Consider the following 14,158-nt stretch of genomic DNA (forward strand, 5'->3'; position numbering starts at 1 on the left):
AATAAAATCTTTTAAAAAAAATGAATATCAATCAACCAATCTTTTAAAAAAATAATAAATAAAGCCAGCCCAGGCATTTATGGAACTCATGCTATGTAATTAGAATAGCCTCCCAGAAATATGGACTTAGAAACTGGTCCAACCAGAAACTGGTCTCAAATCCACAGATCTAAAAATTAAGTTCTACAGTTCTGCTCCTCTTTCTGTATTCTTACTTTACTGATTCCTGTACTAAGCAGAATTTATTGTGGTAGGTGCTAAGGTAGCAGCAAACTGACAGTCATGGTCCCTATCTTAAGCAAGCTTATAGTGTTGGGAGGAGGGAAGGGAGAACAAGAAGTGACTCCAAGGGGTAGGTTCACAGAACTGAAAGGAATTGCATATGGTAAGGGAAGAGTCAGACGTGTGAGGAAGAGAGGAGACAGTAGAGGCTGGGGAGAAAGGCAGAGTCCCAGTGCAGAAAGCCACATCAGCCACTAGAAGAATCTGAACTTATTCTAAAGACTAGGGAAGCCAACCAAGAGATTTAAGCAAAGAGTAACAAGATCAGTTTGGTATTTAAAACACCAATGTGAAAGGATGAGAGAACAGCCTGGAAACAGGGAGACTGGTTAGAAAACCACCATGTTCAAAAAGACTGGGGGTGGCCACAGGCTGGAGAAACGTCAGTGGGTTTATAATATATGGTTTTTGGACATCAAAATCACAGATTTTGCTTGTGGGAATAAGGGGTAGAGAGGAGCTCCTGGGCACCCCAGGTTTATGGGGTGGCTTATCAGTAGCACTGACCACTCAGATATTCAAGAAAGGAACCTTGGGTGGCTTTCACCAACTTTCTCTCACCACCACTCCACCCCAGCTACCATGTCACCAGAGTGATGGTTCTACCTGATAAATCTCTCTCGGCCTCCACCCCATCCTTTGAACTCTTACCCATCGTGTTCCTTACTTAAAACCCCTCAATAGTTTCCTACTGCTTCTACCATGAATTCCAAACCTCCTGGCACCATATCAATGCCCCCTGATTATGTGGCCCTCAGCTACTCTATGTAGACTACCCTGCAATCACAGCACACTTGTACCTCCTTATAGAGCCCATGCTTCTCACTCCCTGCCTTTGTGCAGGCCAACTCTGCTGCCCAGAACACCCCTCACTGCTTTATCTTACAAACCCCACTCTCTCTTTACAACTAAGTTCAAATGGGGAACCTAAGACAACACTACCTTAACCAAGTGATCAGTTAATTCCACTAATTATGGAATAAGGGGGGATCCATAAAGTCACTTTTGATGGCTTTGTGCCCAAATTGCATAAACTGAATTTAATTATGAGAAACACTGGATGAACTCAAAATGAAGCATATTCTACAAAACACTAACCTGTATTCTTCAAAAGTGTCAAGTTCAGGAAAGACAAAGGAAGACTGAAGAACTATCACAGATTACAGGTGACTGAGAACCTGAGAACTAAACGCAACGTGGGGTCCTGGGCTGGATACTACACCAGAAGAGGACATTACTGGGACAACCAACATAATTCAAATATGGCTTATAGCCTAGATAATACTGTACCCCAGTATTCACTGATTCTGATAACTGTACTATGATTCTATAAAATGTTAACATTCAAGGAATATGGGTGAAAGATTTACAGGAATTCTTTATACTATTTTTGTAAGTCTAAAAAGGCATAACATAATTTTGCTTTTAATGAGCTCAAATCCAGCTTCCCAGACGCTGCGCAGGTGGTCAGCCCTGGCTCCCGCAGCCTCCGCAACACATTAGATTTTAACAGTCATACAGTATCATTAGTTTCCATTTTGTATCCACTACCCGTGCTATTCAAAAGAAATAACAATGCAAGCCATTGGTAATTTTAAATGTTTCCGTAGCCATTTAAAAAGTAAAAAGAGGGGCGCCTGCGTGACTCATTGGGTTAAAGTCTCTGCCTTCCGCTTAGGTCATGATCCCAGGATCCTGGGATCGAGCCCCGTATCCGGCTCTCTGCTCAGCAGGGAGCCAGCTTCCTCCTCTCTCTCTGCCTACCTGTGATCTCTGTCAAATAAATAAATAAAATCTAAAAAAAAAAAAAAAAAAGGTAAAAAGATACACGAGTGAAATTGATTTTAGGGGCGCCTGGGTGGCTCAGTGGGTTAAGCCGCTGCCTTCGGCTCAGGTCATGATCCCAGGGTCCTGGGATAGAGTCCCGCATCGGGCTCTCTGCTCAGCAGGGAGCCTGCTTCCTCCTCTCTCTGCCTGCCTCTCTGCCTACTTGTGATCTTTCTCTGTCAAATAAATAAATAAAATCTTTAAAATAATAATAATAATAATATAGTTCAGTTAACCTAATATATGTAAGATATGATCATCACAACATGTAATGAATATAAAACGTTCAGAACATTTTATTTTCCTTTTTATTTTATTTTTTTGGTCCTAAGTCTTTAAAGACTAGTCATACTTGACATTTACAAGACATCTCAATTCAGACTAGCTACTGGTCAGGTACTCAGCGGCCTCATGAGGCTGGTGGCAACTGGATAGATCTCGGGATAGACTATGAGCTCCTCGAGTGAAGAAACTTTTATCCATATCTCAGTCCATCACCAAACAATGACTAGAAGTTATTTATTTAAAGACTTAATGTGAGTTTTTAAATAAATACTAAAAGGAACAAAAAACAAACCTGAGCCCCACATTTCCCCAGCCCCCAACAGGCGTAACTTACGGTCATGGCAGATCCATCTTTTTCCATCTTCTGGCAGGTCTCTTTCTCTATGCCTACAACACAGAGAGTCATTTTTACAGTTACCCCAAGAAGTCAGTTCCTGTGTTTCCTGGTGAAAAGATTCTGGAGATCCCAGTGCAGGTCCAGAGGGACATCTATGAAGCCATGAACAGCATTTCCAGATTTTCAAAGGAGCACTGGCACTTTGCTGACGGATGTGTTGTCTGTATTAAAAGTCCGAAAAACTCAGAAGGGGTGTGTGCCGTTTGCCAACACAGGATCACCATCTTTAGGTGGAAAGAATAGCAAGGCTGCCCCCTTGTGTCCGTGAAAAGTTTTGTAAGTAAGTTTAACCAGGGGACTAGGTCAGAAAGAAGAAACCACAAAGTGAATGTTATTTTTATAAGCAGGTCTGAGTGAATTTAAATTCCAGCACAGAAGGGTATCCTCAGACTAATTAATGTAGAAGATAAAACAATAAGCTCTAAATTCCAGTGCCTGAAAAACTAAATTCCTTCTCCTCCCCATACGCTTTCAAACTTGTCTCCAGTCTACCTTCCACTCTATAACCACCAAAGGCAACATTTAAGAAAAACAAAACAAAACAAAAAAACATGCTTTTTCTAATTAAAGGAATATGCACTTATTGAAGAAAAATTTAAAATATGAAAAAGCACATGATTTTAAAGCTACAATCCATGTAGCAACAATGAATTACTACTTTAGTGTACTATCAACAGTGAATTATTTACAACACAAATGTGACCATCACCACTCTGCTTACAAACCTTCAGTGGCTCCCCTTTATCTACAGGATCAAGTCCAGATTCTCAGTATGACTTCGTTTTCCCACTTGTCCTAAATTCAGAGAACTGCTGAGCATTTACCAACACGGCAGTTTCCTTCCCACCCCTGGGAGAGATTCTCCGTCCCTGGGGCACATCTATGTATGTATCTCGCAAGACCCGGCACAAAGGAGATTCTCCCCAGGAAGCAGACTCTGTCTGATTCCCCTTACAGGGCCAGATCTCCCTTACCACCTCCGCAACGCCTACCACCCCTGCATGACCACAGTTTCTGTTTGCTCCCAAGACACAGCTCATCAGTCACTTAGGCTGTGAAGCACTAGCTCTTCACTAACTCTGAGGACAGCACTGTGGCTAATGGAACCCCAGCTCTGGAAATTTCCATTGGAGGAATTTCCTCCTAGTGATGAAGAATATAATCCATCAAATATCTACGTGCTCCTATACCAGAGGAAATTCAAAGATGAATCACTCATAGTCCTTAACCTCAAGAAGTCCATCAAAGACACCGGCTATACTAAATACATGGAGTACGAGTGATAAGAAGAAATGTGGTGGTAACATAAAGTATGTAGAAGCCAAGTCATGTTTTGACAGAAACCTGAAAGAATGGATGGAAATTTTATAGAAGATGGCAAAGAAAGGCATTTCAAATGTAGGAAATAATATAGGTACAAGCGTGCTCAGGATGATCCCTGGGAATGGTGGCAGAGCAGAAAGCAGCCTGGGAAGAAACATGGAACAGTGTCTGGCACGTTTACTCTACAGATGGGAGATGAGATGTGGGCAGTGAGGAGAGGCTGAGGGAAGAACTCTTGCAAAGTCTAGACTTCCACCTGCTTCCCTGGTGTGATGACATGTTGTGATTTTTAAAATTCTAAGTACAAAAGTCCCCAGATCAAATTACATTGCTGAAAATCTGAGTTTTTAATAATGTTTACAGTAGTCAGGAACATGGTTCTAAACATCTCACAAGTCAAGTTTAAGGCCACAGATATAACTTGGGACCTGGACAAGGGCCTCAGCTCTAGAATGTTCTTACAAGTTCAACAGTAAGAAGCTTCTGCATAGGTTAATCTAGTTAGTTCTTATTAGAACATTAAGGATTTTTCAGTATATTGGTCAATTTCATTCTACCGCATTGGTGAACAGGAAAATGTATAATACTCTAGTCATGAAAGGAATCTCTTTCCAAGTTAAGCACTGTGGTTGTAAAACCGTGAGCCAGATGGTTGAGGTTCAAATCCTTGTTCTACAATTTGCTAGTCAAGTGACTTTAGGTGGCTGACTTAACTTCTATGTCTCACCTTCCTTCTCTGGAAAATGGGGGAAAAAAATAGTGACCAAGGTGTAACCAGTTAATAAATGTAAAGCACTTAGAACTTAGTGCCTGTACATGGGAAGGCACTATACATGTTACTGTTATTTCTCTACGCTGAACCACCACCACCACAACATGGCTACAGGCCACTATATTTTGAGATGCAGTCCCATACAATAAATGACTCAAAATGTAAATAGTCTCGTACATCAGTGTCTCCCGTGCATTCTGCCACACTCATCCCTAGGTCTCTGGCACTTCGACAAGACACTCTCCTGCACCTCTTTTCTAAGTACAGGAGACAAGCATAGATCAGCAACCTCCATCTATCCTCCAAGAGACCCAATTCTCTATAGTCTCTTTAAAGCGCCTCCTGCATTAGGCTTTCAGGCATTTCTAGGCTTAGGTACATTAGAAAGATGAACATACACTTCCATACCTGCTTCTGAGGATGAAAACGCATGATTTATGGTAGACACGGGAACATTGGAACATTCAAAGTACTCCAGGTCTTCCTCTGGCTCACCTTTCACCTCGGCCCCAGCCGATTTCTGACCAGATGAAGTGGACGCCAGTTTCTCCTCATCAGTAGCGTGGCCATCCCTATTAGAAATGTCTGAAATCTGGGAAATCACTGCTCCTTCATCCTGGGAAATGCAACAGATCAGGTGCTACCGTTTAGGAGGATCAACAGTGGGAAAGGTGACATCTCACAGCCACCATTCCACACCTGTGTCTGATTAAGACTTAACCACAGATTTTGCTACCAATCAAGGAGGAAGCTGGGGTCTCTCAATCATAGAATACTATGCTTTCAGGGTGCCTGGGTAGAATCAGTAAAATCAGGTAAAATCAGTCGTTAAGCGTCTGCCTTCAGCTCAGCATAAGTTAGTCTAATTAGTTCTTATTAGATCCCAGAGTCCTGGGATTGAGCCCTGCATCGAACTCCCTGCTCAGCAGGAAGCCTGCTTTTTCCTCTCCCACTCCTCCTGCTTGTGTTCCCTCTCCTGCTGTTTCTCTCTCTGTCAAATAAATAAATAAAATCTTAAAAAAGAAAAAAAGAATACTATGCTTTTTCTAGAACCTAGCTTCTGTTATTCACACATGAGGTCTGAAAAATTAACCTTTTCCAGCCTAGATTTATAAGCAAGAGTTTTAAGTAGTCCATAGTGGTTTTCAAATATTTTGCTCATATACCCCCTGAATTGTCTTGGAATACCAATGTATCCCACTGTATTTTCAGGTGACAGTCAAAAACTTTTCAGCAAAAATATAAAAAATTGCAAAAGATGTAACACTTGCTATACTTTAAAAACTGGCCTTGCTTAATTCAATCTAGTTAATCTAGTGATTTGATGATGCTTTATCATCTATTTAAAATCAAACATGTACACACATTCTTTAATAGTTTTAGTAGTCAGGGCGCCCGGGTGGCTCAATGGGTTAAACTGCTGCCTTCAGCTCAGGTCATGATCTCAGGGTCCTGGGATTAAGTCCCGCATCAGGTTCTTTGCTCAGCAGGAAGCCTGCTTCCTCCTCTCTCTCTCTCTCTCTCTCTCTCTCTCTCTCTGCCTACTTGTGATCTCTCTGTCAAATAAGTAAATAAAATCTTAAAAAAAAAAAAGTTTTAGTAGTCAGAAATTTGCATCATTGCTTTTCTTCTCTGAATTTTCATTTCCCTTCTACTTCTACCAAAAAATTATCCTTAAAAAAAGCATTCGTGTGTTTGAAAGTCTTTTAAAGTTCTCCCTATAATTTTTCTCAGTTAAAAGTTAAAAATTAAAATAACTTTTATGACCATAAGTCTCTAAGTATTAACATTTCTTCTTCTGCAGAGTTTATCACTGTAATCAACTAAGGCATAACTTATCCTAAAATTATTACAACTTTTCATAAGTGCTATCAAATACAAAAATTTTTGCTAAAAACAAGTAATGATTACATTTTGTTGTACCAATTATTTAAAAACTTTTGCAGTGTAGGGGTGCCTGGGTGGCTCAGTTGTTTAGGCTTCAGCTCAAGTCATGATCATCAGAGCCCCACATCAGGCTCCCAGCTCAGGGGGAAGCCTGCTTCTCCATCTCCCACTCCCTTTGCTTGTCTCTCTCTCTCTGTCAAATAAATAAATATATAAAATCAAAAATTTTTAAAAATTAAAAACTAAAAAAAAACTTTTGCTGTGTGATACATGTTATTTTTCTGAATTAAACCAAAGGTAAAATTTTCACAGTTCTTTTTTTTTTTTTTTAAAGATTTTATTTATTTATTTGACAGAGAGAAATCACAAGTAGATGGAGAGGCAGGCAGAGAGAGAGAGGGAAGCAGGCTCCCTGCTGAGCAGAGAACCCGATGTGGGACTCGATCCCAGGACCCTGAGATCATGACCTGAGCCGAAGGCAGAGGCTTTAACCCACTGAGCCACCCAGGCGTCCCAAATTTTCACGGTTCTTATTGCCTGCTTTAGCTGCATTTGAAAGTGGATACTTTATATATTTGTAATGGGTGAAAAAATAAATGAGAAAGCAAATCATTTTTTCTTAATCTTCAGCCATGTACCAAGTTGCTGGTACAAACTATGTAAAATAAGTCAAATTTAAAATGCATTTTATTAACCAATGAATGTATTCCTGTAATCACAGTTATGCTGAAATAACATTTTTTAAAGGGTCTCATCACAATCAAATGGGTCTGGATTTTTATTTATTTTTTGTTTCCCAATTCATAGAGCCATGGACAAATATTTGTTAGAAAAAACAAGGATCCCTGTGAATTTTAATTCTGTTTTTCATTTTTATAACTATAAATCAATAAGAAGTCTTAGTTAAGCCTATTTATACAAATAAATGAGACAGAAAAAAGTTTTGTAATAGAAATGTCTCTTAATTCTTGGAACCCCTTTCCAAGTTATGTACCAAAAAATTCTATCATCGAAAATTATTTTGAGGGGGGCTCCTGGGTGGCTCAGCTCCTTAAGCATCTGACTTTGCCTCAGGTCAAGGTCTCATGGTCCTGGGATAGAGCCCTGCTCCTGGGATCCTTGCTCAGTGGGGAGTCTGTCCCTCTGTCCCTACCCTCGTTTGTACTCTCTCAAATAAAATCTTTAAGAAAAAAAAATAATTGTTTTACTGAGATATAATTGACATATAAATTGTGTCAAAGATCATTTTTAATGATCTATCAGATCACAACTCAGATTTTCCTACTTCACTAAAAGCAATGAATTGGGAAACTGTCTAACAAAAAAAATTATTAGCCAGGGCGCCTGGGTGGCTCAGTGGGTTAAGCCTCTGCCTTCAGCTCAGGTCATGATCTCAGGGTTCTGGGATCGAGTCCCACATTGGGCTCTCTCCTCAGCAGGGAGCCTGCTTCTTCCTCTCTCTCTCTGCCTGCCTCTCTGCCTGCTTGTGATCTCTCTCTGTCAAATAAATAAAATCTTTTAAAAAAAATTATTAGCCAGTTATTAGAGTCAATCATTTTCTTAAAACATGTACCAATATTTGAAATCTGCCCTTTGTTTTGTGTCCCAGATGTTTCATACCCAGTGAAAATGCACCTACTTTAGTAAGATTTAGAATGAGAGGAAACTATCCAGAAGAAGTAGGAAAAGGGTTAATGTGAGGCAGCTCCCCTGTTCTCAGGAGCCTTCTCAGGTCACTTGAGCAAGTTAAGGATCTGGAAATCGGTTTCCTCAAAGTCAGATACTCAGACACCCATTGGAAACTCTTCATTAATCCCTCCAGCTCCCCATGCCCCCCAGGACACAATTCCAGTTTGTGGGACCCATGGTCTAAGAGACATTGGTGATGGGCAAAGACTCACCTGAGAACACCCATCCAAAGCAAGAGACTGTGTTTCATATTTCTTCACCTTACAGCCACTCCTGGAAAGGAAAAAAACAAAAAACAAAAAACAAAAACAGGCCATTTTGGAATCCCATTGACAACTTCCAAGCTATGAGATGGAGCAGATAAAGCAATGTGTGCAGAGAAGCCAAAGCATACAGCACCACACACGTTCTACATCTACACATTAGAGAGGGGAACACCTTTCACGTCTCTGAATCTTCTCCTGGGAGGCAGGGCAAGCAAGGAACTATAGCTCAGCTCATTCTTGGAAAAGACCTCCTCATGTGCTTCTGTGGGACGTTTAATACCAGTACTCTGACCCCCTACAGTTTCTGCTTACACACCACCAAGCCTTTCAGAGGTACCCTTAGCACCTAGAGACATTCCGTTCATCTGATCCTTACTCACTTGGCTTTGACATTCATTGGAAAAATTACCACACTGAACCAGATTCTTTAAAAAAGTTCTTTATTGCACTAAAAACCACAGATGTCTGATAAGACAGTTCCAGACCTGTGTGCTAACAGAGAAGAACTATGGTCAATGAAAAGTACAAAAATAAAAATATCTGTGTAAATGGTTACCATTCCTATTAAGCAGTAAGATGGAAAATGAATGTCAGGTATTTGTGCAAAGATTGGACGTGGGGAAAACGCCAACCACCTGTTATTTTTTAACTGGCACACAATTTATGACCTGAAGACTGGTTCCCATTCTGTTCTGTTTCAATGAACTTAAAATTTCTAGCAAAAAAAGTCACTCTGAGAAAATAAATGAATAAATTTACAACTTTCTTTTTCTTCTTCTGGGGGGAGGGAAAGGGACTTTATATAATTCATCTTATTTGAGTCATAAAATACCAGGAGCAAATGAAATGCAAAGGGAGGAGCACATAAAGCTATCAGAATGTGCACGATCACCACCTAGTTTCTGGATTTTTTTTTTTTTTTAACTAATGATCTCACTAAATGCCACCCCTGCCACCAAACCACCAAACTGGAATTGCCTCTAAAATGTATCCCCTGCTCCAAGCCAGCAACCTTATCCTATCAAAAAAGTCAGTTACTTCGAACAACAGCAGAGCAGTCCCTCAGACCACTGTCAGGATGATGGCCAAGCCAGCGTTCATTATCAAAGTGCCACATGAGGTGTGCCAAGCCAGGGAGCAAAGCTCTTGCACCTAAGGTGGAAGGCTGAGCGCCACTCCTTTAGGTACAAATTGCAAGGCTAAGCTGACTCATGAAGTGGCAAATGAAATGCAAAAAATCATCAGAAGGTCAAACTCAGAGACAAGGCAACATGCTATGGAGAGATGGTCTAGGAATGGTCTGGGGAGCGGAACTGCCACCGGTCCCAGGGACAAACAGAAACAGCAGGAGTACTTACAACAGAAAACAGAGAAATTTCACTTGTTCAGTAGTCCTGATGCACCAACAAAATTAGAGACAGAAAAGAGACAGACAGATGGAGAAAAAAATCATGTAAAGCCTGAAATATTTATCTGTAGTCAGGCAGATGTAAAGGCTGCAAAATTCTTTCTATGCGGTGGGATACAAATAAAAATGTCATACTCAATGAATGTTATCATTGGTGAGCAAATGATTATCAGGAACCTCTGACAGATAAGAGGAGTAGAAACACTCAGAAATGCCTCATATTTGACGTTATAGATGAAAAGTAAACTTCCAAATATTTATCAATATTTAAAACCAACATTTCACTACTGAGAACATTTACTCGTAAATGTCTCGCCATCCAGATTAAAGGCAAGGGTGCATACAATAGTTGACAATGGATCAGATTATAACTACTGTAGATGTGTATCCCTAAGAAGCTTATGGTGACTTTATATAATTCATCTTATTTGAGTCATAAAATACCAGTTGTAGATGGTACAATGTCTCCACTTTACAGAAGAATCTGAGATGCTAATTGCATGCATCTTTTAAAAAGCCCCACAAGTAACCTGCTAGCAGAACTTCTAACTTTCCACTTGATCCTACTTCCACTGGCACACTCCAGTCTTTCCTACCGATGAAGGGATTCTCTAAACAAAACCCCAGTTACACAAGAGGTAGAACATCCTCTCTTACAGAAAGAACAGGGAGACAAGAGTTGACTGTGTAAGAGTTTAAAAAAAAAATCTATAAGGTATGGTAAATCAACAAGCTCACTCACCAAGAACAAAACAGGAGGAAATGTTTCTGGGTGAAGGGGGTAGGACTTAAAAGGGTACTTCTCGCTACTGCAAATCAGGTGTAGGATAAACTCCCCTCCCTTTTTTTCAGATTTAATGTGATCTGACACGAATGCACTGGCTACGCAGCTTTGACATGCATCTGGAAGGGAGGTCCCCCAATGACTCCTTATCAACCTTGCTAGCCAGAAACCCCCCATATTTCAGACATCCCACATTACGAAGCACCAAGGCAATGATGGGTCCAACAAATACCCAAAGCACTGAGTAGACAGCGGTAACTAACCTCAGTCCTGAGGTTGCCCAATCAATATTTCCCAGCAACCATTTAACTGCTCATATATCATCAAAGAACAGATCAAGAACTACTACTGACAGTTCATTCACTTTAGACATTCTGGGGATGCCGAGGAACTGATTCTCACGGCTCAAGCTTCTTGGTCCTGATGCTTTCTGCTCTTTAAACTTTTCTAATACAATTCATCATGCCATTTAGCATGTTCCACCAGGCCACACTAATGCTTACCATTACTTCCCTGACCCATCTATGGTGACAGCTGGAAATAATGGTTCTTCTCATCCTCTCTTTTCACATTTCATCCTCCATGTCACTGGTCCTTCTCTATATCTCATTTTTAGTAAAGCGTCACAGGGTCACAAAGGGATATATTGTCATCAACTCAAGTTCTGAGAACAGATAACCTTGTAGCAAATTTAAACTGAAACTTTACACGGAATACAGCTTGATCACTCCGAGAACTCCAAGGACCTTGCAAAAGTGGTTACGGAATGGTCCCAGAAAGCGGGGGAAGGGGAGGGAGACAACACACAACAAAAGACTAATTCAGTCAGATTGACATGAATGTTTAAAATGTTCTTGATTCTCATTGGACATTTACTGCCTTACTGATGGAGCCAGAAGCTAAACTTGGAGACATGTGAATTCTTACCAACTTTTAGCAGTAGGTTTGTTTCCAACAAAAATCACAGCTTCCTGTTTAAAGTGAAAGACTTCTAGAAGACCTTTTGGGACCATTCTGCACATGTTACTGATAATAGACAAGTAATCTGGAGGCTTGGAATTTTTATTTTATCCATAGAGAATCTGAAGGTGGTGGCTAGCACAGACCGTTGAATTCTGTAAAGCAATTCCTGACAGCCCAGATAGGATTTCTGAAAACCATCAAATCTCTACCTATTGTACACTATTTTGTTTTTTTTTAATAGGAGATAAGTACCCAAGGTGTGGAGCTGAATAAGCTGAGGGTTCAGAAACAAGGCAGACACCTGAAAAGGAAACCTCTGATATTTCTGACCATACACTGGACTTAAGCAAAATAGTGTGGACTGCTGCACAAAGCTATGAGCTGTGTGTCTGCCCTGAGGCACCTCAAAGGTAACTTCTGTTGGCCAACCAGAGCAGCAGGCTGCCAAACTCAGAGAGTACACAGAACACAACACCCACACCCGTTGTCACTCACGTTATTAAACGCGACTTTGCCTTCTTGGGTGATTCTAAGATTTCATTAGTAAGATTACCGGCGGGAGAACAAAAGTCACTGCTTGCTAATGTTGTAGTTGGTTTAAAGGGATCCATGGATTCATCAAAGTGGTAGGAGCCCTTAGAGGAGAGAGGGGGAGAGCTCTGCAGAGTAGAGTGGCCCCCAAAGGGAATGACGTTGTGGTGGTCCCACTGGCTGGGATCCAGCTTAGCTGATGCCTGGGAAGGAGGAGCACTGTGTACAGTGGGCTCTGCAAGTGGGTCCGCACCTTTGGCACCCACTGGCTTACTAACGCTATCTTTCTGTACCTTGGGAGGCAGTTTGCTACCCAGTTTCCTGCCAAGCTTCCTTGGAAGGCCTTTCCTGGTCTCTACATTTTCCACATCTTCTGTGAAATCAAACTCTAGTTTCAGAGGTGAGTTCCTTGACTCCTCCAACAACTCAACTCCTGAATCGTTGGTGTCACTGCAGGGAGCGCTTGCTGTTTCCTTCATATCAGGGGGAGATCTCTGGGTCCTGGCACCTCCTAGCAAAGGATTTGTGTTCCCATCCATCTCACTGGGACAGAACTGATAGGATGCCTGGGGGAGAGACGTGCCTTCCAGGGCAGTATCAGTCTCTAAGAATTCGCCAATTGTCTTCTTCCTCAGAGAGACGGGTTTGGGTTTTCTTAGCCTGCTTCTGCTGGTAACTGGCTCTGGACAGGAGCTGCCAGCCTTTAGGTCAACCTCTGTGGAAGCCTCCAGTGCAACCCCCATGGTGCCTTCTGTCATTGCCTTGTCCAGGATGGCTTCTGGTACGCTGGAGGGCAAAGCGTCACCCAAGACCACAGTTACACAGCCATAAGTGGCCTTTGTTCCTAGAGCTGCTGGGATATCCGTGACATTCTTGTTTTCTACTGAAAATGGCCTCACTACTGAAATTTTGCTACTCTCATGTTCAGGTTCTTCTTTGAAATCCTTGACTGCGTAAGAATCACCAGCCTGCTGTACTACCTCATTTTCTGAGGTTCTAGAGCAAGTCTCAGATGAACATTTTTCAACCACTTCTGCTACCAGCTGTTCATCAGCTTCTTGTGATTCTAAAACAAAACAAAAAAGCCATCTATTAAAGACTTATCTTTTTGACATGGATAAATAATCTCTACCAGCTGAATCCACAGAGACAAGCAGCAAGTTCCTCTCTCTTTGCATTTATTTATTTATTTAAAGATTTTATTTATTTGATAGGGAGAAATACAGAGAGAGAGGGTACACAAGCAAGGAGAGTGGGAGAGGGAGAACCAGCTTCCTGGGGGAGCAGGGAGCCCAATGCCGGGCTTAATCCCCGGACTCTGGGATCATGATGAGCCGAAGGCAGACGCTTAATGACTGATCCACCCAGGCGCCCCATCCCTCTTTGCTTTTATGAAGTAAGGTCAGCGGAGCAACCCTAAAGGGAACAGCCAGTGCTACACTCTAAAATCAATGTTCCTAGCCTAAATTGTGTATGTGTTTTATCCCAGTTATATAAACAGTAATTATAGCAAATAGATCTATTGAAGAAAGAGCTAAATAGACTGAGAGACTATTCCATAGTTTAAAATAACTGGACTGGAATGGAAAGAATGTTAGATACTACCAGCTAAGGTAGATGGGTCAGATCTGGCCCCAGACAGCTTCAGGGTCCAAATGCTACGCAGGAAGATTTTCATCTTTGGATGTCAAAAACAAGTACTCCCTCTTCCCCCAGAATACTGTTTAAAGTACTGAACTGTTTC

General features: G+C 41.3%; 1 protein-coding gene across 12 annotated transcripts in view; it reads right to left on the minus strand.

Annotated features, from left to right (window-relative positions):
* TACC1 (transforming acidic coiled-coil containing protein 1) overlaps positions 1 to 14,158 on the minus strand; it is a 115,211-nt gene that overhangs the window by 20,193 nt on the left and 80,860 nt on the right. For 6 of the 12 annotated variants that reach the window (XM_013059266.2, XM_013059265.2, XM_045070923.1 and 3 more), the window contains 4 exons: positions 12,379 to 13,480; positions 8,675 to 8,735; positions 5,295 to 5,502; positions 2,729 to 2,781 (listed from right to left, as the gene is read on the minus strand). In XM_013059266.2, the coding sequence (XP_012914720.1) occupies positions 2,729 to 2,781; positions 5,295 to 5,502; positions 8,675 to 8,735; positions 12,379 to 13,172 (1,116 nt within the window). In that variant the 5' untranslated portion in view covers positions 13,173 to 13,480. The other 6 variants (XM_045070924.1, XM_045070922.1, XM_045070928.1 and 3 more) reach the window with 4 other exon arrangements.

The sequence above is a fragment of the Mustela putorius genome, unplaced genomic scaffold (genome assembly GCF_011764305.1).
Source record: "Mustela putorius furo isolate JIRA1106 unplaced genomic scaffold, ASM1176430v1.1 tig00003976_pilon_pilon_pilon, whole genome shotgun sequence".
NCBI classification, from domain to species: domain Eukaryota; kingdom Metazoa; phylum Chordata; class Mammalia; order Carnivora; family Mustelidae; genus Mustela; species Mustela putorius.